The sequence below is a fragment of the Daldinia vernicosa genome (genome assembly GCF_022497035.1).
Source record: "Daldinia vernicosa strain CBS 139.73 unplaced genomic scaffold F5Y00scaffold_40, whole genome shotgun sequence".
NCBI classification, from domain to species: Eukaryota; Fungi; Ascomycota; class Sordariomycetes; order Xylariales; family Hypoxylaceae; genus Daldinia; species Daldinia vernicosa.
The window spans coordinates 289,166-310,527 of record NW_025953956.1 but is presented as its reverse complement, the minus strand read 5'-3'; the positions used below and the strand labels follow the sequence as shown (position 1 = coordinate 310,527).

At 46.8% G+C, this 21,362-nt stretch overlaps 7 protein-coding genes across 7 annotated transcripts; 4 read left to right on the top strand and 3 right to left on the bottom strand.

The window, feature by feature from the left end:
* The first annotated feature begins 59 nt into the window (after positions 1-59).
* Positions 60-1,378, top strand: F5Y00DRAFT_243218 (ubiquitin-conjugating enzyme/RWD-like protein). Its single transcript, XM_048008639.1, has 2 exons — positions 60-612; positions 758-1,378. The coding sequence occupies exons 1-2, from the start codon at positions 429-431 to the stop codon at positions 1,081-1,083; spliced, it is 510 nt and encodes a 169-aa protein (XP_047862774.1). The 5' UTR covers positions 60-428; the 3' UTR covers positions 1,084-1,378.
* On the bottom strand, positions 1,379-3,225 carry F5Y00DRAFT_243217 (glycosyltransferase family 62 protein). Its single transcript, XM_048008638.1, has 2 exons — positions 1,855-3,225; positions 1,379-1,797 (listed from the first exon to the last, which is right to left on the bottom strand). The coding sequence occupies exons 1-2, from the start codon at positions 2,920-2,922 to the stop codon at positions 1,777-1,779; spliced, it is 1,089 nt and encodes a 362-aa protein (XP_047862773.1). The 5' UTR covers positions 2,923-3,225; the 3' UTR covers positions 1,379-1,776.
* Positions 3,226-5,394: 2,169 nt separating this feature from the next.
* On the top strand, positions 5,395-6,348 carry F5Y00DRAFT_264254 (uncharacterized protein; the record flags this gene model as incomplete). Its single annotated transcript, XM_048011623.1, has 1 exon — positions 5,395-6,348. One exon carries the CDS (start codon positions 5,395-5,397, stop codon positions 6,346-6,348), a length of 954 nt encoding a protein of 317 aa, XP_047862772.1.
* A 1,162-nt stretch (positions 6,349-7,510) lies between these two features.
* On the bottom strand, positions 7,511-8,980 carry F5Y00DRAFT_243214 (uncharacterized protein). The gene is made up of 2 exons (XM_048008637.1): positions 8,562-8,980; positions 7,511-8,377 (listed from the first exon to the last, which is right to left on the bottom strand). The coding sequence occupies exons 1-2, from the start codon at positions 8,622-8,624 to the stop codon at positions 7,808-7,810; spliced, it is 633 nt and encodes a 210-aa protein (XP_047862771.1). The 5' UTR covers positions 8,625-8,980; the 3' UTR covers positions 7,511-7,807.
* On the top strand, positions 8,981-11,340 carry F5Y00DRAFT_243211 (NAD(P)-binding protein). The gene is made up of 5 exons (XM_048008636.1): positions 8,981-9,553; positions 9,620-9,813; positions 9,871-9,935; positions 9,988-10,818; positions 10,883-11,340. The coding sequence occupies exons 1-4, from the start codon at positions 9,499-9,501 to the stop codon at positions 10,619-10,621; spliced, it is 948 nt and encodes a 315-aa protein (XP_047862770.1). The 5' UTR covers positions 8,981-9,498; the 3' UTR covers positions 10,622-10,818; positions 10,883-11,340.
* Positions 11,341-13,972: 2,632 nt separating this feature from the next.
* F5Y00DRAFT_243209 (uncharacterized protein) lies at positions 13,973-15,508 on the bottom strand. The gene is made up of 3 exons (XM_048008635.1): positions 14,806-15,508; positions 14,460-14,752; positions 13,973-14,397 (listed from the first exon to the last, which is right to left on the bottom strand). Exons 1-3 carry the CDS (start codon positions 14,954-14,956, stop codon positions 14,065-14,067), a joined length of 777 nt encoding a protein of 258 aa, XP_047862769.1. The 5' UTR covers positions 14,957-15,508; the 3' UTR covers positions 13,973-14,064.
* Positions 15,509-16,474: 966 nt separating this feature from the next.
* F5Y00DRAFT_254426 (Indigoidine synthase A like protein-domain-containing protein) lies at positions 16,475-21,257 on the top strand (the record flags this gene model as incomplete). Its single annotated transcript, XM_048010164.1, has 7 exons — positions 16,475-16,879; positions 16,959-17,635; positions 17,692-17,767; positions 17,895-18,121; positions 18,172-19,094; positions 19,192-19,263; positions 19,387-21,257. 7 exons carry the CDS (start codon positions 16,475-16,477, stop codon positions 21,255-21,257), a joined length of 4,251 nt encoding a protein of 1,416 aa, XP_047862768.1.
* Positions 21,258-21,362: the final 105 nt, after the last annotated feature.

Genomic DNA, 21,362 nt, shown 5'->3' with positions numbered 1-21,362 from the left:
CAACAATCCACGTTACCTCCCGTGTAACACCGTTTCCACGGGTTCCATGCGTCCACCGAGGCTACTCCTCGGCCTGGACCGGGGCATCCAATCAGACTTACATACATAGAAGCAGATCCCTGTCTAGCGAGGCACGGCGCGCCTTTGGGTTAGGTACCTAACCACCGCCGACCGCCTGCCGAGACAAGCAAACCATCGGAGCTTTACATTAGGTACCTGTTATTACCTTGCCTTTGCTTTGGCTTGCCAACTACCTACCTACCACCTTTTCCGTGTAAGACGAAACCACCTTTGGGGACAGAACAGACATTTCTAAAAACCTTCTTTTTTGGAGGCTAACTATCTTATTTATCGCTCTCGAATTATATATTATCGCTTTTTAATAGAACCAAAGATCGCATCGCATCGTTCGCAACGCAGAAAACGGAATGGCGACTAATTCAGCGTCGGTTTCGCGCAGCGCGGCTAAGCGCTTGGTAAAAGAATTATCTGCCTGGGAGGCCGAGTCGCAGACCGAGGAGGGCATCGAGCGCCTGGGGCCCGTGAGCGACGAGGAGCTGCTGCACTGGGAGGCCGTGATCAATGGACGGGGTGTAGGTAGTGGTTACGACGGTACGTTGCGACGCCATACTCTCTCTCTCTTTCTCCTTTCATACCTTCGACCCCTATACTTTTACCCAATACCTACCTATCTATCTTCATATACAACAAAAAAAAATAAAAAAATAAAAAACACAACTAACATACATCACCCCAGCGGGCCGCTGGCTCCTCGACATATCGATCCCCCCCACGTACCCTCTCGCGCCGCCCAAGATCTCCTTCCGGACGCCCATTGTGCACGCCAACATCGCGCTGCGCGGCGGCGACATCTGTCTGGACCTGCTGAAGGACAAATGGACGCCGGCGTACGGCATCCTGGAGTGCGTGCGCGCCGTGCGCATGCTGCTCAGCTGTCCCGAGACCGACAGCCCTCTGAACGTCGACGTTGCGGCTTTGATACGCGGCGGCGATGCGATGGGCGCCAAGCGCCTGGTGGAGTTTTGGTGCAGCGATGAGGGAGGGCGGTATGAGGGGAGGTAGAGGTAGAATGAGTTATTGTGAAGCATACGTAGGGTTACGACAAATCGGGGCGATGGATGGTCGAGTTCGACGGTGGTTTGGATGAGGTCAGCTGGTGGAGGCGGTCTTTACGAATACTTACCTGGAAGGAGGTTATTGAGGAATAGTTTTTCTTTCGAGCGGGCGTTTGATGGCATATATGGGATCCTGGGTCTCTCCTTACATATGATATAACATACATGGACCCGGTATCAAACTACTACTTCATTTTGATTTGATTATAGCATATCATTCACTGGTATTTCAACTCGACGGAATATGAAAAAGAAACCATCGTATGATTTCTTCAAATTTTCAAGGCGCCTAGAACGAGAGTCCGGTCCCCCCCCTTGTATTGGTGCAATCCCGATGGGCCTTTGCCTAGTGAAACAGTTTTTTAAAAAAGCGCAATGATTTCCCCGTCCTATGATGCTGCTACTGCTCCTGTTACTGCTACTACAAATAAATATCTACAGGAAAAACCCCCTCATCCCTCGACCACAGCGATGACGGGCCGCGACGTATTTCGATAAACCCATGCTCCGTCGTCGCAAAACAAACAATTCGGCACGTTTAAACTCCTCATCTCCAAAATGCAATGATCCGAGACTCGTGGCAGATTACAAGGTTCGTTATGACAAAAAGCGTTTCGAGCCGTATGTTTAGTTCCGTCTTCTATTCGTTGTAATGATAAACCTATATCCAGAGTTAGCCAGCTATAATTTCGAGATACCATCGAGGCAAGGATATTACTTTATAGTTAGGTAATCCAGTAGCATGCCAGCCTAACCTCCTCGCCATCTTCGCAAACCCTTCGGTCTCGATCAGATGGTAGAATGGGAATGGCGGGAACATCGCACCGTCACGGTGAACATCCGCCTTAACTAGCAATGCGGTACCACCAACACCATCTAAGGGTACTTCCAGGTGTTTTTCATCCTCCCTCTCCGCCATATAGGCCATCAAGGCTCGGTAGGTTGCCATTTCAGAGTATCCTTCGAGGATGATCTCATCTTGGTTCATCTTAGAGGCGAGTTCCTGCGCGGTCGGACTATCCTGCCAGCTATTAAAGTCGTACGGGCGTTCCTTGGGCTTTCCCGTTTCCGAATCAATATATCTCTGGAAGCAATTCGGCACTATGATGGGCTTATCGTGTGACGCAAGGTCTTGTATTAAAGTAGGTGGTGTCTCGATGATATCGGAATCTAACCATAAAACCCATGAGGTATCGGCCCCCAGTGTTGTGAAAAGCAGCGAATTCCGTGCCCTAGACATCGAGGCTCGTCTCGCCTTCTGATTCTCCATCTTATGTCGTTCGCTTTCATCTTGAGATGTTAGAGGAGGATCGAAATCCTGTCGTTCAATAATTACACTCCTAAATCGGTCCTTAACGGGACCTTTTTGTGTTTTCGTGATCTGGGCCTGCAGCGCGGTAGTCGCCGCATTACCCTCCTTATTCTTAGGTAATATGAAAGCAAGTGTAACCAGATCTCGAGGGTATTGTAATTTCAACAGATTGTCCCAGTATTCCTGGTAGAAACGCGCCATTGGAGTTAAAATAAGGACAGCTTCTCGGTTTCCAATCGGATCCGGGGTAATTGTAACACTATTTAAGTTGAAGCGCCGGACAGGAGGCCGTTCGGAGATGAGACTCGACTTCGTACTGGGCTTACGGGTAGCGGATCGGCTCGCATTGGCGGATTGTGAAGTCGAACCGGTATGGGAGAGGAAGTAAATTATGAAAACACAGAGGATCGCGCCGATAGACAAGGTGAGGTAGTTTGTCCTCCGCAGGCGGACTGGCCCCAGAGGGCGCGCCATGGTGAATTGATATGATCTCTCAGATCAATCAGGATGTGCAGAATGCCCGAGGACAGGGCGTAAAGCGAAAAGGAGTGTTGATGAACAGAATGAATGAAATCACTAATTGGCACGGGCCATCGAGGGCATATAAACGGTACTGCTATCGGGATAAAGATTCGCAATAGGTAGAATAGAGATCGCAGTAATTCGTCCCGGAATTAGCAACGCCAGTATGGGACGGCGATGCGGGCGTCGGTTCGTCAAGTTGTTGATGATGTTATGAGGCTGTCGTAGAAAATTGTTGTTAAATTTCCCATGTCGAATTGCCAGATAACACTAAAACCGAAATGGATTTCGAGTTACAATACAATATGGTTGCTAAGCATCAAAGTACCTAAAGCGCCTAATTCGACAGGAAGAGTACCTCCTTGTAAACCTTACCGTAACCAATATTAACGAACGTTGTAGCAAGGCGGGTACCTAGCTCTAGCGTACTGCATAGACCCACTTCGTTCTTTTCAGCCATTGCAGCCATTGCAGCCATCAATTGTTCCACATACTATATACATAGGTAGTAGCAAGTCTGCAGGTGTCAGACTTGATAGCAAGAGATAGGGTATTCAACTCGCTGGTCCAATCTTATTCAACCGGAAGCGCAGGAGGTGTCGAGATACTACCTCACTACATGATTAACATATTTGTCTGATTTATATATAGAAGACATCTGATCAGGTATGTAATAATTACCTAACGTTGACCCAATACATATGGCGGTTATACAGATGTGGTAGTTATTGTCTTTGTAACATACTTGTAAGTTGTCGGTAACTACCTCCTACCTAAGTATACATATCTTACTAAGGTATAGGGGTCTTTTCCTTCCGGAGCCACTTGCCAACAATAGGCTACTATTAGGTAATCCTATTACAATAGGTAGCTAAGTATAGAACAACACACCAGCTAATAGGCTAATCGCAATCAATGAGTTTTTCTGCGTGCATAGAGCTTATTGCATAGAACTTATCATCTCGCCATCGCAGAGTTAGGTATTAACCGCAAGTAAGGTCCAAACCTGTAAGGTATAAGTATAGGTACCGTATAGGTCAGATATGTACCTTGAGGCATTATGTAGGTACATGTCTATATTCAGGTGGATCTCAAACGATAGGGTCGCACAGCTTCGCCAAGCGCAAAAGCCCATCAATTGCACGTGCCATTTTCGTAATGTAGTGCACGTTGTCGACATATGCACCTAAAAGAATATATGTGCCAAGGCATATGAGGCAGTTCCAGGATAGGGTTAGCTTGTGGGGCTGAATCAAGGGCCAATCAGTGGTGGAACATCAAGTCGTTTTGACTCAGGGCAGGGACTGAGGCAGGCAGGGCAGGCAGGGCAGGCAGGCTAGGCCGTTCCATTTACGGTATACCTTCTCCGTAAACACCCAGACGCCCTCTATTTAGTGGCTGCTAGCAACTAAAAACCCGCCGTCGCTACTAAATGATACAATACAATACATAATAAATGCAGGTGATCTTCTCCGTATGTGCCTACCTACATCCACCTAGCCCATTTACCTAGCATTTTACCTAGCCTTAAACATCTTCATACACCCCCATCCGCTCCATCTTCGGTCCCCTCTTTCGAACTCCGAGAAAGGCAAGACGAATTCTAGGGTCACCATCCAGAAGCCAGAGAAGCGCCAAAGGAGACCAAGCACCCCGGGAGGTCCCTGTCTTATTTCAGTTGACTAACCCGTCTCCGGAACCTGGGGAGCGTCTCGCGTATTAATTCCACCAACTCCTCTCTCCGCAGTCTCGCAGTCTCGCAGTCTCGCAAGTCTCGTAACCGTTCCTGGCATCTGGCATCGGACTTATCCGTCACGGCTCGATTCAAATGTCATGTTTCGTGCCCATACCACTCCTGATGGACTCGCCCACCGCCATTAGCAATCCGGCCAAATAAGGACCACAATCACAATATCACAATAGTTAGTTATAACACGCATACAACACTTGTAAACGCGCACAGTGACACTCCCATTCTTCTCTCACCTCTACTTCTCTCTATCTCTCCTCGCCTATGCACCTCTTACGCATAATCAACCCCAACAAGTCGTCAGGTCAACGCGGGAGCTCGGACACTTCGAAACTGACTCGGTACGACATATGACCCGCATAAGATTCAATTTCACTCCTCGTCTCTAGGCACCTACCCTGCCATCGTTCCACAACAACTTCGAACTGGCGGTCGCAATATCAACCCAGCTCGCCTCCCTTCACAAAGCAATTCTTGATTGTCCGGTCTACTCTCACCTGAGACCTACATTCCAGAGTCGCACATCGGACGGACTACCGATCTTCTTTTCCTATTGACCTTCAACGGTCGGCCATCCATCTCGACAAGCCACCCCTTGGCCACTGTCTTGGCCACACCGCTTCATATGAAAACGAAGTGAAGATAGACCGCTTAGGCTTTTGTCCTCGTTGGAAATGGAGCCCGTCCCTGAGACAGAGAGAATGGAGGAATTCCGCTCCTCTCCTTTACCTACTCTGCGTCTGCAGCCAGCTGCCATCATTACGAATGATTCAGATCCTGGTCGCAAGCCTTACAACTTTCGCAGATCAACCGAGCCTCCGTCTCCAAGCTCGCCATCTTGGACAACAGCAGCCTCTCTTCCGTATCGACCTCGAACTACGTCCCCTTTGACTGGCACTCACGGCCGATCCAAGTCAATGGCCAGTCTCGCACCACCTACCATCGGTCGTACACGATCTATGCCAGGTGTTGATGGTTCGGGTCGTATCATTTACCCGCCGTTACTTCGTCCAGCCAGCCCCTTGAGTTCCCCCAACAGAAATCGAATGCCTCGAAAGCCGGTCGATGAAGCATATCCAACTTCTCCAGTTCGATCTTCTGTCTTGGACGGCGAGAGACATCTCACCGACCTGGGCGGTTCCCCTAGTTCTAGTACCCCGAATTTGGGCAATCTAGCTCATCGACGAACATCTTCGCCCCTACGCCTTACGAGTTATTCATCAAGCACCCCTTCTCTTCCCGGAACCCCCTCGGCTACAGCAGGTTCGCCTTCATTCCGACCTGAGAGCTTGTCGTATGGTTACACTTTCCCTTCTTACTATCCATCATCGTCAGTCCCCTCGACACCAACCTCTATGAGATCTCGCAGTCCCAGTATTTCAAGTCTGGAAACTATTCCTGATTCTCCTGATGCTGAAGAGGCTGCCTTGGAGGCCGAAAGAATATCTCAGTTAAAGGCTGCCGCGGACGCCGCCGAAGAGGGAGAGTCTGGAGAGGCAAAGGGCCGGGACGCGCCCGCGCGTGGAAGAACTATGGGTCTTGGATCAAGAGATAAGCGCAAGCGCTGGAGTGTCTGCGGAGCCGAACGACGTGGTGATCTTGACTTAGAGACGATCTGGGAAGACTGAGAATTCCCGCGTCAGAGGAAATACGAACGAATGACCCTGTTGCATGTCACACAGCACAGAAGGCGGGTCTTAATCGGTTTGCGAAGCATATTTGATTTTTGGTCAGGATGGAACAGTAAGGCGTTCTGCAAAGGTTGCTTGATACCCTGTTGCGTTGCATTTCATGAGAGACATCATCACGAAGGTTGGCAAGCATCATCACATTACGTAGCCCCAATATCAGCATTCGAGGCTGAGAAGCTATAGCTGACCTTGCTTCGTCTACTTTGCCGAGCTTTAGTCGCGTTGCTTTTTGTTTTTCTCACAGAAATCGTCTTCGTTGTCGCGTTACTACATGATTTGCAACCTCTGTTCAGCACAAAACACATAGACTACTAACTCGACTATCCTAGTGTTTGCTTCATAGAGGCAAACATGACAGTTAGAACACCGTAGTTCAGTAGGTAGGCAATGCAATATGATACAAACTCATGAGTTACTCATGAATGAAGCACAGTCGATGTGTTTCCGCATACCATAAAAGGGGGTATAATATACCACCGATATCCGCTCATTACAAGCAACAATTACTAGGTTACGTAGCTATATAGTTCATAAACGCTAATCATATATAAGCTAGATATGCTTCCGATGCCTTTTTTGACTTTGCAGTGAATAGCCGGTTTATTCACGCTTTCGGTGAGTGATCTCGGTGAGCGATATTTGCCATCAAGACCGAGGTCAAGGCATATCGTTTGCTCGCATCAGTGATGAAACAGACTTGAGTATCAAGAAACCACTTATACTGAACCGTGGGCTTAGTAGGATATCGGGTGTTATTTCATAAAGCGAAATGGGGAGAATCTCCAGCGTGGGTGATAATGAAGTTAGGTATATTTGCATTGTGAAATTCAATTACGTCGATCAATGTCTAAGTCTCACGGGTAAGATTCGTATCTGTCTATAGCTTAATGTAAATCGCAGCTCAGAAGATATTCGGGGCTATGTCTCCTTCAACAGCTTTGCTATGCCAAACTACAATTAAAATAACAATCCACTCACCCAACGGAATCGAGTTGCCATTTTACAGATAGCTAGAATGTCGATAAGTATTTACCACAAGTTCCGCAGGAATATACAATAATATAACAGGTTCTCGTTTACTACCGTGTTAAAACTGAAATAAACGCCCATACTATGTTATATTTTTTTTTAAATCTTTCTTTTGTTACTACGTGTGCATGCATGCAGACATCTCAGAGGGAGGTGGGAGCGTGAAATATACAACAGCCAGTCCGAACAACCCTACTGATAAAAGCCTTGAGGATATCTTGTATATGTGTTTCCGGCAGTATTCCACCCAACCCTAGGTTTCTAGTTGGTTTATATTTTCATCAAGACTTGAATGAATGATGAGAATCAGACCACCCCTATCCCTACATTGATTTTCTCATTTGAAACTCCGTGAAGTTCTCCTATCTTAGAACTCGATAACAAGCGTCTCGGAAACACCTAGAGCACCATCTCCCCAGATACCAACGACCGCCATCGCGAAGCCGACGCCCGCGAGGGCCGTCTGTATCAACTGGTTCCGAACGAAGAACTGGACCTCGCTGCGGACCTCCTCGCCGTTGGAGTCCTCCTCGTGCTCCTCGCTGCTGGCCTCATCACTGTGCGAGCCACCAAGATCTTCGTAGGAAGCCTCCATGCGGCGAGCGGCCTTCTTATCCTTGCGGGCCTGGGCCTCAGCGCGGCGCTGCGCGGCAGCGGAGGAGCTGGTGACGGGAGCGCCGAAGATGGACGGCGTCACGTAGTCGGACAGGCGGGTACTGAAGCAGAATAGCGACGTGTAGAGCAGGTACGGGTGTTTGAAGCCACGGGGGGATATGATGAAGGCAAGCAGGAAGGCAGAGCCGGATAGGCTGGCTAGGGAAGTGAGCTGTGTTGATGCGGTTGATGTGAGGTTGCGGAAGGCCTTGGCTGCGGATGACGCAGAGGGGAGCTCAAGAAGGGATGGGACGGTGATGGATGAGAGGGTGTACGAAGTGCCCTATATCATATATTTGTTAGAGCTAGCTCATATTGGGAGTTCTTGATGTTTATGAGATGAGGTTTGCAGGTTGCCGAGATAACGTTGCTGCGTGAGGCGCTCATGGCGGGCGGCGGGCGCGGGGGAATCTGGAGGGGCAAATGCGAACAATGGAATGGGGTTGAAAAAAAGATAAGTTACTTACCGTTAAGAGACCCAACGAGACAGTCCCCACGAACTTGAGGGCTGACACCTTTCTTGATGCCATGGTCTCTAGCTAGGATGTAGAAAACCAGAGATCGATGAAGGATGGGATGTGAAGACTCGATCCCGATGGATTGGAGGAGATAAGGTAGATGATGGGTACGAAAGAGGTTTCGGTTCAAAGGTGGGCGTGCTGATGCCAGAGCGAGTTGCCTTATGGTCCGGTCTGATCTAGTCTGGTCTAGTTGGGCGTGTACAATACGTATGTACACTAATACATGACTCCTGGTTGGGTTTCAGGCCTCGAGAGCAAATAACAACTCACAATTCGAGTATCGTTATTGATTGGGATGAGATAAAGTTAAACTCGACTTTGTACAATAGCGGGGGTGGAGGAATTAGATAGAATAGAAAATGGGATATCTGGGGTACGTAATTGGTCCGAGCTCCCCAGATTTAAAGTCGGGACTAACGGATTGCGGGAGAGCGGACTCTAAAGCCGAAAATAGATATAGGGAGGCCTTCATATGCATCTATCCGCATGCGCGCTGTGACTCCTTCCGTATGTATGTACATTCGATAAGTGGGTCTAGTTCGCTCTCGCTTCGAACGGCGGATTCCTCAACACGTCCTAAGCCGAGGCAACTCGCGCCCTTCATTCAAGTTACACCCTAGGTTAGGTTAGGTGGACTTGTTATACGTACATGTATATGACTACCCGAGCTTCCTACTTGGAGTTGAGTTTGTTTCTCATTGAATAGGGGTATTATATAATTTGACGTCACTTCCCTTTTCAAATCCGCGTTGTGATTCATCTTCCTCTCGTTAATATTCACATGTGGGCTTAAACGCTACTTAAAGGAGTCGTATCCCCAACGTTGAGGACCTTGCATAGCGCCAACCATCCATCCATCATCACCATCATCATCATCATCATCATGCCAGTCCCACCGTCTCAGTATATAAGCAATGTGTGGAAAGAGGGTATATTCGGTTAGTTCCAGATGACTGCCAATGTAATTGGATAGATAGACAGCTAATATATATCGTTTTATTTAGATGGCCGCGTTGTATTCGTAACTGGTGGCGCCGGTACCATCTGCAGCGCGCAGACGAGGGCTCTAGTCTACCTCGGGGCGAACGCCTGCATTATTGGCCGTAATCAGCAAAAGACGGAAGCCGTCGCGAACGACATCGCCACGGCACGGAAGGGTGCGAAGGTTCTCGGGATTGGGGGGTGTGACGTAAGGAATGTAAGTTTTGTCATCATAAACACAATCCCTTTGTATATTATATTGACAATAAAATAGCCCGAGAACTTGGTCAAAGCTGCCGAAAGATGTGTGAAAGAGCTTGGTGCCATCGACTTTGTCATGTAAGAGTCTGTTCAAGATCATACAAGGTTCTTTGTACTGACTTCTTCTCAGCGCTGGTGCCGCGGGGAACTTCGTAAGCCCCATCTCTGGCCTTTCGTCCAATGGATTCAAAACCGTCATGGAAATCGACGTCCTTGGGACGTATAATACCGTTAAGGCTACTATACCGTATCTCATCGAATCCGCCGCCAGGAATAAGTCGAATGAGAACGGGCTGACAGGTGGAAGAATCATCTACGTTTCGGCCACTTTCCATTACACAGGTATGCCCATGCAAGCTCACGTGATGGCTGCGAAGGCTTCCGTCGACTCTATCATGGCTTCCGTAGCCTTGGAATACGGTCCGTATGGTGTAACCTCGAACGTTATCGCACCCGGCGGTATTGAAGGAACAGAAGGAATGGCGAGGCTCGCGGGCAAGAGTGACGAGGCGAAGAATTCCGCGGCCGGTATCCCGTTAGGTCGATGGGGTACAATCCGAGATATTGCGGACGCGACCGTTTATCTTTTCAGCGACGCTGGTAGCTATGTTACTGGAGAAGTACTCGTTGTAGACGGCGGCGACTGGAGGAATGGAGGTATGGGTGTTGGTCTCGATTCTGACATGAAGTACCCGGATTATCTCTTTACGGGAGAGTTTTCCAAACATGTTAAGAGCGGTAGAAAAGACAAGTCCAAGCTATAAGCGAAAATCGCTTATTCAGAGCTTTATATCGGGGGGTTATGTTCTCTCGGCGCATCCAACTGTGTGGAGGCGTTTATCTAGGTCATAAACGATTGGCTCCAGGGGTTTAGCCATAAGACCTAGCAAAGGTAGCCTCTCCGCGAGGCTTCCGCTCATCCCCGTGGGGAAATGGGCTGCGCGTGGGTATCATTGTATTTCTAGCGCATGATCAGTATATATTCGGCGTTATGAGTAAATAGATCTTAAATATAGGCATCAGACCCATTAGGTTTCTAGGCCAGAATTCGCTGAGCGAGTGCATAGCTAAATGTATCCGGTACCTATCTCACCAAAGCTAGGTAGGCATGTGAGTCCGTTGAGCTTTCATCTACCTTAAAGTAAGAAGGGCGAATTTCAATAATATATCGGTATTCTTAAAGGAAGGTCGGGTAGGTACTAGGTGAGCGTTGAGTAATAAGTCCAGAGGTATGGTTATGAGCTATAATGAAGTTAACTGGTTTGATGTGAAAATTAAGATAATAAATGAAGCTATTCCGAACCTCGTGGTCTCCTTAGGCGCGAAGGTACTTAGGCTCTTTTAGAAAGTTCTCTTTGTCGATGGCGGGCTTGACATGAGTTACAAGGAGGTGGGATGTTTGAGGAATATAAGATTGTTGTAGTCGCAATAAATCTAAAAGGGGGTAGTGTCGATTACTGAGCCCCGTACTTCCCGGGTAACATCCACCCCCGAGAGACTCAAAAGCGGAAGTATCGGGTGCTTGACAGTCATGGGGTGTCACGTGAAAATTATGAGATGTGGCAGGTTCAAGTATTACAAAGATGGCGTCAGCTGTGATCGATTTACAATTATCATAGGGTCTCATATATTCCATAGCACTGTCTATAATTCAAAGGGTGTAAACTGGGGTTTGGGGGTATCTAGGCAATTTTTATTATGTTAAGCTATCATAACATCATCGCGATATCAGCTACCTAACTTAGGTACCTAGCTACTCTAATGAATGTTTGTAGTATTATGGCATGTGCCGCGGCATTCCACCTGGTCGGGAATGTCCAAATACGTTCCAGAGCAGGCAAGAATGTTTACTTCAGCTTTAGATGCTGTTTTTTTTTTCTCGTTGCGACAGGCTGGGGAAATGAATAAATTCTGGTCGTCGTCGCTCCACCAGCTTCCTTCAAAGATGTCTTCATTCTCATATGGAAGTTCATCTTCACTAGAATAAGTTTCTTTGTCCCTAGACTCACTTCCAACATCGTCATAATAGACGTCGGACTCCATAGGGTAGGGGGAGCTTTGAGCCCGCTTATTTTTCCGTTGCTCTCTACGAAGCTGGGAGTTGGACTTTGCATTTTGCTTTTCGTATACCTTTTCGAGCTTTTCATCTAAAGCTTGGGAACTTTTAAAGTTGGAATTAAAAGGCTTATTAGAAAAGCGCTGTGATAACCTGCCACGCCGACGCTCCTTCGCTGATTGGGGTTCAGTTAACACAAGTTGACTTACGCCAGTTACTTGCGTATTCTTAGTATTATTTCCCATAGTAATGGTATCTAACTTCTAAAATCGGTATTAACAACAATTTTAGTATTAAGTTAAACAGGTAACTCGGTAAAAGATTCTAGATCTAACGGATTCGAAAATTAAATAGATGGTGTTGTGGAAGTAAATAAATACTTAGATGCTTAAAAATGGGTTTTTATAAATAGGTACCTAGATCGAAGAACCTCCTGCTTTATATACATCTATCCGGAACAATATTGGACAGCTTTTGTTAAGGAACAGATAGATTGGGTATAAATTGATTTAGAATACTAAAGCTGTTCAAGTTCTATTGCATAGGTACCTATCAATCAGTACAGGGGGAACAAATAGATTGGGTATAAACTGATTTAAAATACCAATACTGATATAGAACAATAAGACTGTTCAAGTTCTATTGCAAGGGTGGGTATCAACCAATACAGGTAATCCTACAGAAACATCCTAAACTCCATGCCAATTTTCATCTTGATAGACATATGCTCTGCTTTTAATTAAAACTTAATCAACCGTATGGCCTTTAGAGGATGGGTCCTTTCCTTATACCACCTTTGTCTTGAACATGGCACTAAAGATAACTCTTTTCGGCGACAACTTTAACTTGAAGTAAGAAGTATCTTCATCATCACATGACTAGCAATTCATCGTTAAACTACTTTACTCTCTTTCTCTCGCTATTGGTCCAAAATATTATTTATATACCTTAAAATAAGTAAAACGCCCAAGGTTCAAAATGCTTCCTTAAAGCTTGATCCCCAAGTAAATTCACAGGTATATTCCCATTGGAGTTCCCATTAAAATATGTTTCTATTCTTATATTGAACTTGGCCTAGATGTACCACCCTTTTAAATAAAAAATAGTTGAAACCTATCGTCCCAATACCTACGACAATTGTTATAACCCATCCTACTGCTACTTGCGTTTAACTGATTGTAGAACTTAAGCTAACCGCCTGTAGATTTTACTATGACCTAGGTACTTACTGGCTAGGCCTATGCCATAACCTGGACAAATTCTTTGTAAGAGCCGCAACAAAGAGCCTATACTTAGCTACATAGGTAGTCTAAGCCTGTAACTATCTGTGCTTTAATATAGTACCTAGGTAGTTTGGATTGGTTGGACTGATATCATCTGAACTTCATGTGACTATCTGGGGTAACGCCTTTTATAATCCAAGAGCATCGTTGCGGCTGATGAAGATTACGCTGTTGATGATAGATCATGACCGCGGATATCTTATAATACGGGATTAATAAAGGCATCATTCTAATAGATGGTCGGGGTTCTCAGCCCCCGAGCGACTTTCCCAGCTCCTAAAGCGTAGCAGAGAATGCCTAAGGTTTACCTTAGGATGTTGTGTTGAATGCGAGTAAAAATTTCCTATTTGGGACATATGCCTTACTACCTTACAGATAATTTTCCTGCCTTATAAAGCAGTAAATATGAAAAGAATAAGTTTATGCATCCGTTTAAGGCTTTTTTATTACTTAGATCTCGAGGATATTGAGAGTATTGTCCAGCCGTGTAATAGCAGTAAATTCGGGCTATTGTAGGGGTGCTGGTAGATAAGGTCTAGTCCATATTATACGTACGTACGGATTAGGGGGGGGGGCAAAGGAAAAAGACACGATGTAGCAAGAGACTTTCTTGTATTTAATGATGCATGACCGTAAGATCGAGATAGATGCGGTTTCGAGGGAGATACGCATCTATATTCTTGTGCGGGACGGATTATCATCCCAACAAGGGGTGCCCTGCAGTTTAATAGGGGATAGATTGCTAATATAATAAAAATAGTATAGAAACATGGTGCGGTGTAAACCTTAGGCTTTTGTGTTGCCCGGGGGGTAACCTCTAGTATTAACACGCTGGGAAATCGCAATATATCTGGGCCAATACATCGGCCTATAAAATACATAAATATGCAATGAGGAATAAAGAAAACCATTCTGATGGTAACTTCCACCTTAGTGTATTAGCACTACTCCCAAGACCATTTTCTAGGTTGTTGTCAGTAGAGTCAGACTGAATAACGGTTGAGTCTCCAGGCGCGAACAGAATGCCGACACTATTAGCGGACTCGGCGTCGATTTCCTCTGGTGTGAGCAAAGGGTTATTCACTAGGTCGCAAGGTGGATTGTCGCCGGTGAATTCAATCTTGTTGGTGACTGAGATCGGTACGTCGAAGATTGTGTAGTGATCCTCCCCGTTAAGACGGAAGTTTTGGCGGATGGATATCTGGGAAGAGTATGAGTAATCTGACCCAAGTGTATAGAAACTTGACGAATTCAAGTACTAACGTTGTAATTTCCACGATCGCTGTCTGCGGTGTCCGGCTCTCCATCGCCGATGAGACAAGCTGGCCAATGCCATTTGACATGCTTGACGGTGCTCCCCGGCTCGGATTCCATGATGTCTCCTAGGCTTACATCATTCGTCGAGGCTGTTCCATTCGTTATTGTAAAATTCCTTCCTGTGTCATAGCTGTATAGGAAGATGGTGATGTTGTTAATCCGGCTGGGACTATCATCACTATAGGGAGGCAGATTTAATTTGCCATTGGCGGTTACATCGAGAGCTACCTCGATAGTATCTACGCGCAATACGTTAGATCCTAACCTGGTTTATAGCATGTGATAGACATACCTCCGCCTAACGGAGTGCCTGGCTGAGGCGCATCGAGAACAGCAAACCCAGGTGTAAATATCTGGCCACCAGAAATAGTAAAGTCAACGGCTCCGGTTTTGGAGATGATTGCCGCGAGAAGGGCAACGGGGTATGGTAGATTCCTCCTCATTTGAGCGAGTTGTATCCCTCCAAAGAATGCGGGTATGTATTGCAGAATAAAAAAGTGACCAAAGGCGTAGAATTATATTATACTTATTATAAGGTGGGGGTATGAACTATATAATTTTTCTTCATGTGGATGCTATATTTATTGGATGGATACTTAAGAAATAGGGAAAAGGAAACCCGGCGTCTTATGATAGATACCTTTGGTCTGTACATATTGAGAATCTAGATGGTAGCCCCCTGTCCTCGGAAGACGGAAGATGTGGGAGCTTCCTTTGCAACTAGATTTCCTAAAACTCCTTAAGATACTAGCATAAATAATAGAAGACTCCTCAAACGGATATTTCACGGGGCCTCGTCTTTTTGTTTAGGGCAGTGGAACGAGCTTATACACTAAGTACCATACCATCTTTTAACATTTGAACCCTTCTGTCAATGTAAATAATCTCTTGATCAGAGTCATCTGCGATATACTAGATCTCAAGTACCTACATAGCAGATTTGTCGCGTAGCCGGCAATCCTAGCCGTGTTGCCGAGTTCACCGGAGCTAAGAAGGTGGAAAGTTTTAAAATGACGATGAAGCTCAAGATGGACCCCCTGTAGTTTCACATTGAATTGCGATTGCGCACGGGCCATATGTATAGTATTACCTAAGCAGGATTAAGCTTATTGAGATGTCAAGTTGAGCCCAAACCAACCCCTGTAGTTGAACCCAAACGTTAGCCTGAGTTGGAAGGGGTTCTCTTTGGGCTGAGCTCGATTGTTCTAGACGAAGAAGGACACCTTAGTAATTATTGCTTTGTACATGATAACACATAAATTTACTGATGTGATTGTTTGCCCTCATGATGTAAACATAGCAGTAATAAGGCCATTGTATTTGTAAACTTGCATAGGTGGTTACCTATGTGGTAGATAACCCCAAAGTCTCTATGTACATAGGTACCTCTTAATAGGCTTGATGAATTGGAATTATATATAGGGGACTTGGTGAATGCTATGCCTTATTTCAGCGATTCGAACCACTGAAGTTCATCCCAAAGCGGGGGACTTGAGGGCGCAACTCATCCCAAAGTTATCCCAAACCATCAGCCCAAAGTCTAACCCAATCGGGTATAATCCGTACGTGAACCTCTGTGTCATTCCCAGCTTTTGCGAAATTGGGTTAGACTTTGGGTTGATGGTCAAGGGTAACTTTGGGATGAGGTGAAGACTCGACTAGGTTACTACCGAATCAGGTTAGTGTTTGGGCTCAAGTAAATGGATGGTTTGGGTTGTTCGATAAGCGCATAATTAGTTATGAGATACCCATATCTCATGGTGGGGCATTGCATTTTGAACTTACCTGCTAACCATATGTATCTTGATGTCGAAGGGCGCGCTCTGCTTTCACACGACATCCGATTCGGTATTGGACGGGATATATTACACATAAAATGAAGTATATCTAAGTGCAGATGTCGTTTCTCCCTGAAGTTTAAGAATATCAAGATCGATCTTAGGAGTCAAGATTCAACCGCAATGAGTTCACTACGTCGGTCATGGCTCTTAGCCAGGGGCTCTTACAATTGTACCAATCAATGGGCTTCATTTGCTCATGCCCATCGAAGGCCATTTTCAAGCTCGAAGAAACTAGGGCGAATATCAGCTCTGAAGGACCTCCTTAAAGTATCCGAGGAAGTCACCGATGCACTAGCTACGAATAAGCCCGTGGTGGCCCTTGAATCAACTATCTATACCCATGGAGCTCTGGGTAATGACTTAGACTTGGAGGGTATTGTTCGACGCAATGGTGCTATACCCGCCGTGGTTGGTATTCTAGGAGGTGTGCCTACGGTTGGCCTCTTACCCCATGAAATAACTCGTATTGTCGAGGGATCGCCGAAGAAGGTATCGCGACGGGATATTGCCTATCTGGTTGGTATGGTATGTGTCTAACCCTTGGACCTGTCGTGGTCTAATATTATACAATATTGCGGTTAATTCTGAATGTATTGGTGTATAGGGTATCGCAGGCAATAAGATTAACGGAGGGACGACCATTGCTGGTACCATGATTCTGGCAAGGCTTGCCGGGATCCAAGTTTTTGGGACCGGCGGCCTTGGCGGCGTGCACCGCGGAGGGCATGAATCGCTTGATATCTCTGCTGACCTGACCGAGCTCGGTAGAACGAGAATGGCGGTTATTAGCAGTGGCTGTAAGGGATTCCTGGATATTCCTAGGACCCTGGAGTACCTGGAAACTCAGGGAGTGCTTGTGTCAACCTTCTCGGATGGTCGAAGTGGTGCTGTGGACTTCCCGGCATTCTGGGCAAGGGATAGTGGTGTCAAAAGCCCATCCGTTGTACAGGATGAGAAACAGGCCGCTGCCATGATCTTGGCGCAAGAGAAACTTGGCATTGAATCGGGACTGCTGTTTGCAAATCCTATACCTGAAGAATTTTCCATCCCTCGAGATGAGATGAACGCGGTTATTGAGCAGGCAGTCAGCGAATCAACACAGCAGGGGGCTCTCGGCAGCGAAAATACGCCCTTCATCTTGAGGAAGATTAGGGAGCTTACTGGCGAGAGAAGCGTGTTGGCAAATAAAGTACTGGTACGAGCGAATGTAGAGCGGGCTGCTAAGGTAGCCGTTGCGCTCTCACAGCTCACTGCAGGTGAATCTGTACAGTCTCATGAATCGTGAGATTTGAATCCTTTGTAGTTGTAGCGTTTGAATCTGACATCTGGGGCAATAGGATGAAGAAGCAAAGCGGATTTATTCCCTCTGTGAGCAAGAACCATTCGTTTGACGAAATACAAAGAGAACCCGAGGTAAGGATGAATATTTTGCCTTCATACCCTGTGTCGCAGCCAATAATTGCGCTCTTGGCTTCGAATCTTGATATTTTATCTAAGCAAAAGCCATTGTAATGTTCTTGAACTGGACTGATAATTATAGACTACCTCCCAAGCAGATATATTGGTCGCCGGCTCTGTGGCAATAGACCTAAGCTGTGACTATGTAGGTGAAGACTCGTTAGAGCACCCTGCTCCTCACTTACATACGTCAAACCCGGCTCGTATTGGTCAATCTATTGGCGGTGTCGGCCATAATGTAGCGCTTGCAGCCCAGAGAGCTTTACAGGCCCCTAGAGTGAGACTTTGTAGCATGGTTGGTGATGACTTGTGAGTGGAAAAAAAGCTAATAGGGGGCCACTAGTTGCTGATAATTACAGGGCCGGATCAACCGTGCTATCGTCTCTGAGGGCAAGCGGTATGGATACGTCTTGCATCAAGCAACTTAGTCGCGAGCATTATCCAGCTAGTCGGACAGCTCAGTACGTAGCTGTCAACGATGCCAACAAGAACTTGGTCCTCGGTATGGCAGACATGGGGATTTTTACAGCTCACTCGTTTTCGGAATCCTGGAATTCCACAGTAAAAGAATCTAAGCCCAAGTGGCTCGTGGTGGACGGGAACTGGGCTGAGCATGACATTCGAGCTTGGATACGAGCCGGCAAGCAGAACAAGGCTCATGTGATATTTGAGCCTGTGTCAAAGGAGAAATCTACGAGATTGTTCTGCAAAGAAAAAGGTCTTGAGAGTTTGGGCGTCTTTCCCAACCCTGGCGTTGATTTAATTACGCCTAACCAATACGAACTGGCAGCTATGCACGCAGCTGCGCAGCGCAATGAATATTTCGACGACCCGCGGTGGTGGGAGACTATCGACGCCTTCAGCATGAGAGGAGCTCGAGATCGCTTTGTTAAAATTACGTCTGCTGATATGACAGATGCTGGTATTCCACAGCAGGCTATACAACTTCTCCCGTATATTCCTACCATCATAACGAAGCTTGGGAGTCACGGCGCCTTGTTGACAGCGGTACTGGAGAAGAACGATCCTCGTCTGATAGACCCGGCGTATGATAGGTTTATTCTCTCAAGAAGTTTCAATGACCATCCAGAAGTTGGAGGTGTCTACATGAGACTATTCCCGGCTGTTGAACAGGTGGAAGACATCGTGTCAGTGAATGGGGTTGGTGACACTTTTCTCGGTGTACTAGTCGCAGGCTTATCACAAGGAGGCAAGGTCGAGAATCTCATCAACGTCGCTCAAAAAGGTGCGATCTTAACACTTCACAGCCATCAGTCTGTAAGTGAGAATCTGGGGATATTAAGGGGCGAACTAATTGCTGCCGCTTCTTAACCACGGTGCATTACATGGATTGATTCAACCAAATTCTTGTACTAGAGTCATATTTAGAAGGGTGAAGCATGGAAAGGAGAGGTATAAAGAATACCTCGTTGTATATATCTACAGTCTATGTACTATCGCGAGAGTGAATAAAAGGGGGATCGGTACGTACCGAAGTTGCAGGGTAGTAGGTAGCACTAGACAGTGGGGCCATCTGCAAGGCTAATCCGTACTGTGAGCTCGAAAAAAAAAAGTTTGGATTTTTGCTACGACGGAAATTCTATCGCATCCGCCTTCGACAAGCAAATTGAGTTGGCAAACCACAATGTCTCGAAACCGCCAAATAGATACAATGGATGACGAAGGACGTGCATCATCGTCTAGCGAAGAAGAATCCGACTTCGATAGCGACGAAGAAATTGCGCTGCAAACCCGCCAAGCGCAAGTGATTGACAAAGACTCTGACGAAGAGGAGCTCGAACGATTTGTGCTTGGAGATACGGCCAATTTTCGTGAAAACTTATTTCGGGACGAGTCAAGAGTTGACGATGTAGGAAATGTTTTTGGTGGGCTCATTGAAAAAGAAGGGGGCGACCTCGAGACAGGTTTAGAGGATGTAGACGATGCAGACCTCTTCACATTTGACGTAGGAGCTGCTGCCCCTAGCGGCGACAAAGCTGCTGTGGTACCATTGGCCCCTAAAAGCCAGGAAATAGCAGAGAAGAATAGACCTGCTTGGGAAGATAGCGACGACGAGAAGTTAACTATATCACTGGCGGACGTATCCCAATTGCGAAAACTACGGATCAGCGAGGCAGAGGATGTTATCAGCGGTACTGAATATACTAGGAGACTAAGACAACAATATCTTCGACTGAATCCCCTTCCCGGATGGGCGCGAGAGGCCGAGGAACGCCCAGCGAAGCGTCGTCGGCGGTCATCTGCGGCAGCAAGCGACTCAAGCATATCAGACGACGAAGCAAATGAAGGGGATGATGAAGCGTCTGCGCTACCTCTGGAAAAGTTCCTCCGGGACGCCAGTACATTGAAAGATAAAAACACCCAGAAGGTGAAGAAGCTACGTCCAGAGGTCATTGACATCCAACGATCTCGAGATATACCCGATACACACAAGGACGAAGTCACGTCTCTTGCTTTCCACCCAGAATACCCTGTTCTATTGTCTTCTAGCACATCTTCTGTATTATACCTACACCACATCGCGCCAACTGCCCACCCAACTCCAAACCCCCTCTTGACGTCGGTACAAGTCAAACAAGTACCCGTTCGGAGAGCCGAATTTCTGTATCCCACTGGTGATAAAATCTTCTTCGCTGGACGGCGACGATATATCCACTCGTGGGACTTGCCTACCGGTACGATACAAAAGACCAACAAAGTTCAGGGCCATCGGTTAGAGCAAAGAACGTGGGAGCGCTTTAAGCTTAGCCCCTGCGGGCAATACTTGGCATTGGTCGCTTCGACAAGGAAAGGCGGCGGTATTATCAATATATTGAACGCTAATACTATGCAATGGGTTGCTGCCGCCAGGCTTGACAGCAGAGGAGGCATTGCGGATTTCTCCTGGTGGAGTAATGGTCATGGTCTTACAATTTTGGGCAGGGGAGGTCAGGTTGGTGAATGGAGTATGGCTACGAGGCGTTTCCTTGCGATTTGGAACGACGAAGGTTCTAACGGAGGAACGGTGATGGCAATGGGGGGCCGGGACGGTCCTATCATTCTCGGCGGGGACCGGTGGATAGCAATTGGGTCTAACAGTGGCGTGACAAACATCTATGATCGGCAGGCTTTGATATTACCTTCTTCAGACGAAGAGCTGGAAGTCCAGGAAAGACCCGAACCGACCCGAAGGTTCATGCAGCTAACGACTCCGGTCACGGTTCTTACATTCAGTCCCGACGGCCAACTGTTGGCATTTGGCAGCAAGCACAAGAAGGATGCGCTACGTCTGGCACATTTGCCAAGCTGCACGGTCTACAGGAACTGGCCGACGGAACAGACGCCCCTTGGCAGGATTTCGGACGTGGCATTTGGTAGAAAGAGCGACTTATTGGCTGTTGGCAACGATGCTGGAAAAATTAGATTATGGGAGATCCGAAGCTAGATCAGGGGATAGCGGACTCTGCTGTAGGCAAATCATAGGCAATCCGTACCTTTCACGCGTTCTCTACATACGGTACTATTATGCCCCCGGATCTGATTTCTTTTA

Excerpts from the sequence above, each read along its gene's own strand:
- F5Y00DRAFT_243211 (XM_048008636.1), top strand. The coding sequence starts at position 9,499 with ATGCCAGTCCCACCGTCTCAGTATATAAGCAATGTGTGGAAAGAGGGT. Across the intron at positions 9,554-9,619 it reads GTGGAAAGAGGGTATATTCG|ATGGCCGCGTTGTATTCGTA; the intron begins GTTAGTTCCAGA and ends CGTTTTATTTAG. Across the intron at positions 9,814-9,870 it reads GGGGGTGTGACGTAAGGAAT|CCCGAGAACTTGGTCAAAGC; the intron begins GTAAGTTTTGTC and ends ACAATAAAATAG.
- F5Y00DRAFT_243218 (XM_048008639.1), top strand. The coding sequence starts at position 429 with ATGGCGACTAATTCAGCGTCGGTTTCGCGCAGCGCGGCTAAGCGCTTG. Across the intron at positions 613-757 it reads TGTAGGTAGTGGTTACGACG|CGGGCCGCTGGCTCCTCGAC; the intron begins GTACGTTGCGAC and ends ACATCACCCCAG.
- F5Y00DRAFT_243217 (XM_048008638.1), bottom strand. The coding sequence starts at position 2,922 with ATGGCGCGCCCTCTGGGGCCAGTCCGCCTGCGGAGGACAAACTACCTC. Across the intron at positions 1,798-1,854 it reads CTGGATTACCTAACTATAAA|GTTTATCATTACAACGAATA; the intron begins GTAATATCCTTG and ends CTCTGGATATAG.
- F5Y00DRAFT_243209 (XM_048008635.1), bottom strand. The coding sequence starts at position 14,956 with ATGAGGAGGAATCTACCATACCCCGTTGCCCTTCTCGCGGCAATCATC. Across the intron at positions 14,753-14,805 it reads AGGCACTCCGTTAGGCGGAG|ATACTATCGAGGTAGCTCTC; the intron begins GTATGTCTATCA and ends TATTGCGCGTAG. Across the intron at positions 14,398-14,459 it reads GCGATCGTGGAAATTACAAC|ATATCCATCCGCCAAAACTT; the intron begins GTTAGTACTTGA and ends TACTCTTCCCAG.
- F5Y00DRAFT_243214 (XM_048008637.1), bottom strand. The coding sequence starts at position 8,624 with ATGGCATCAAGAAAGGTGTCAGCCCTCAAGTTCGTGGGGACTGTCTCG. Across the intron at positions 8,378-8,561 it reads TCTCGTTGGGTCTCTTAACG|GGCACTTCGTACACCCTCTC; the intron begins GTAAGTAACTTA and ends TATATGATATAG.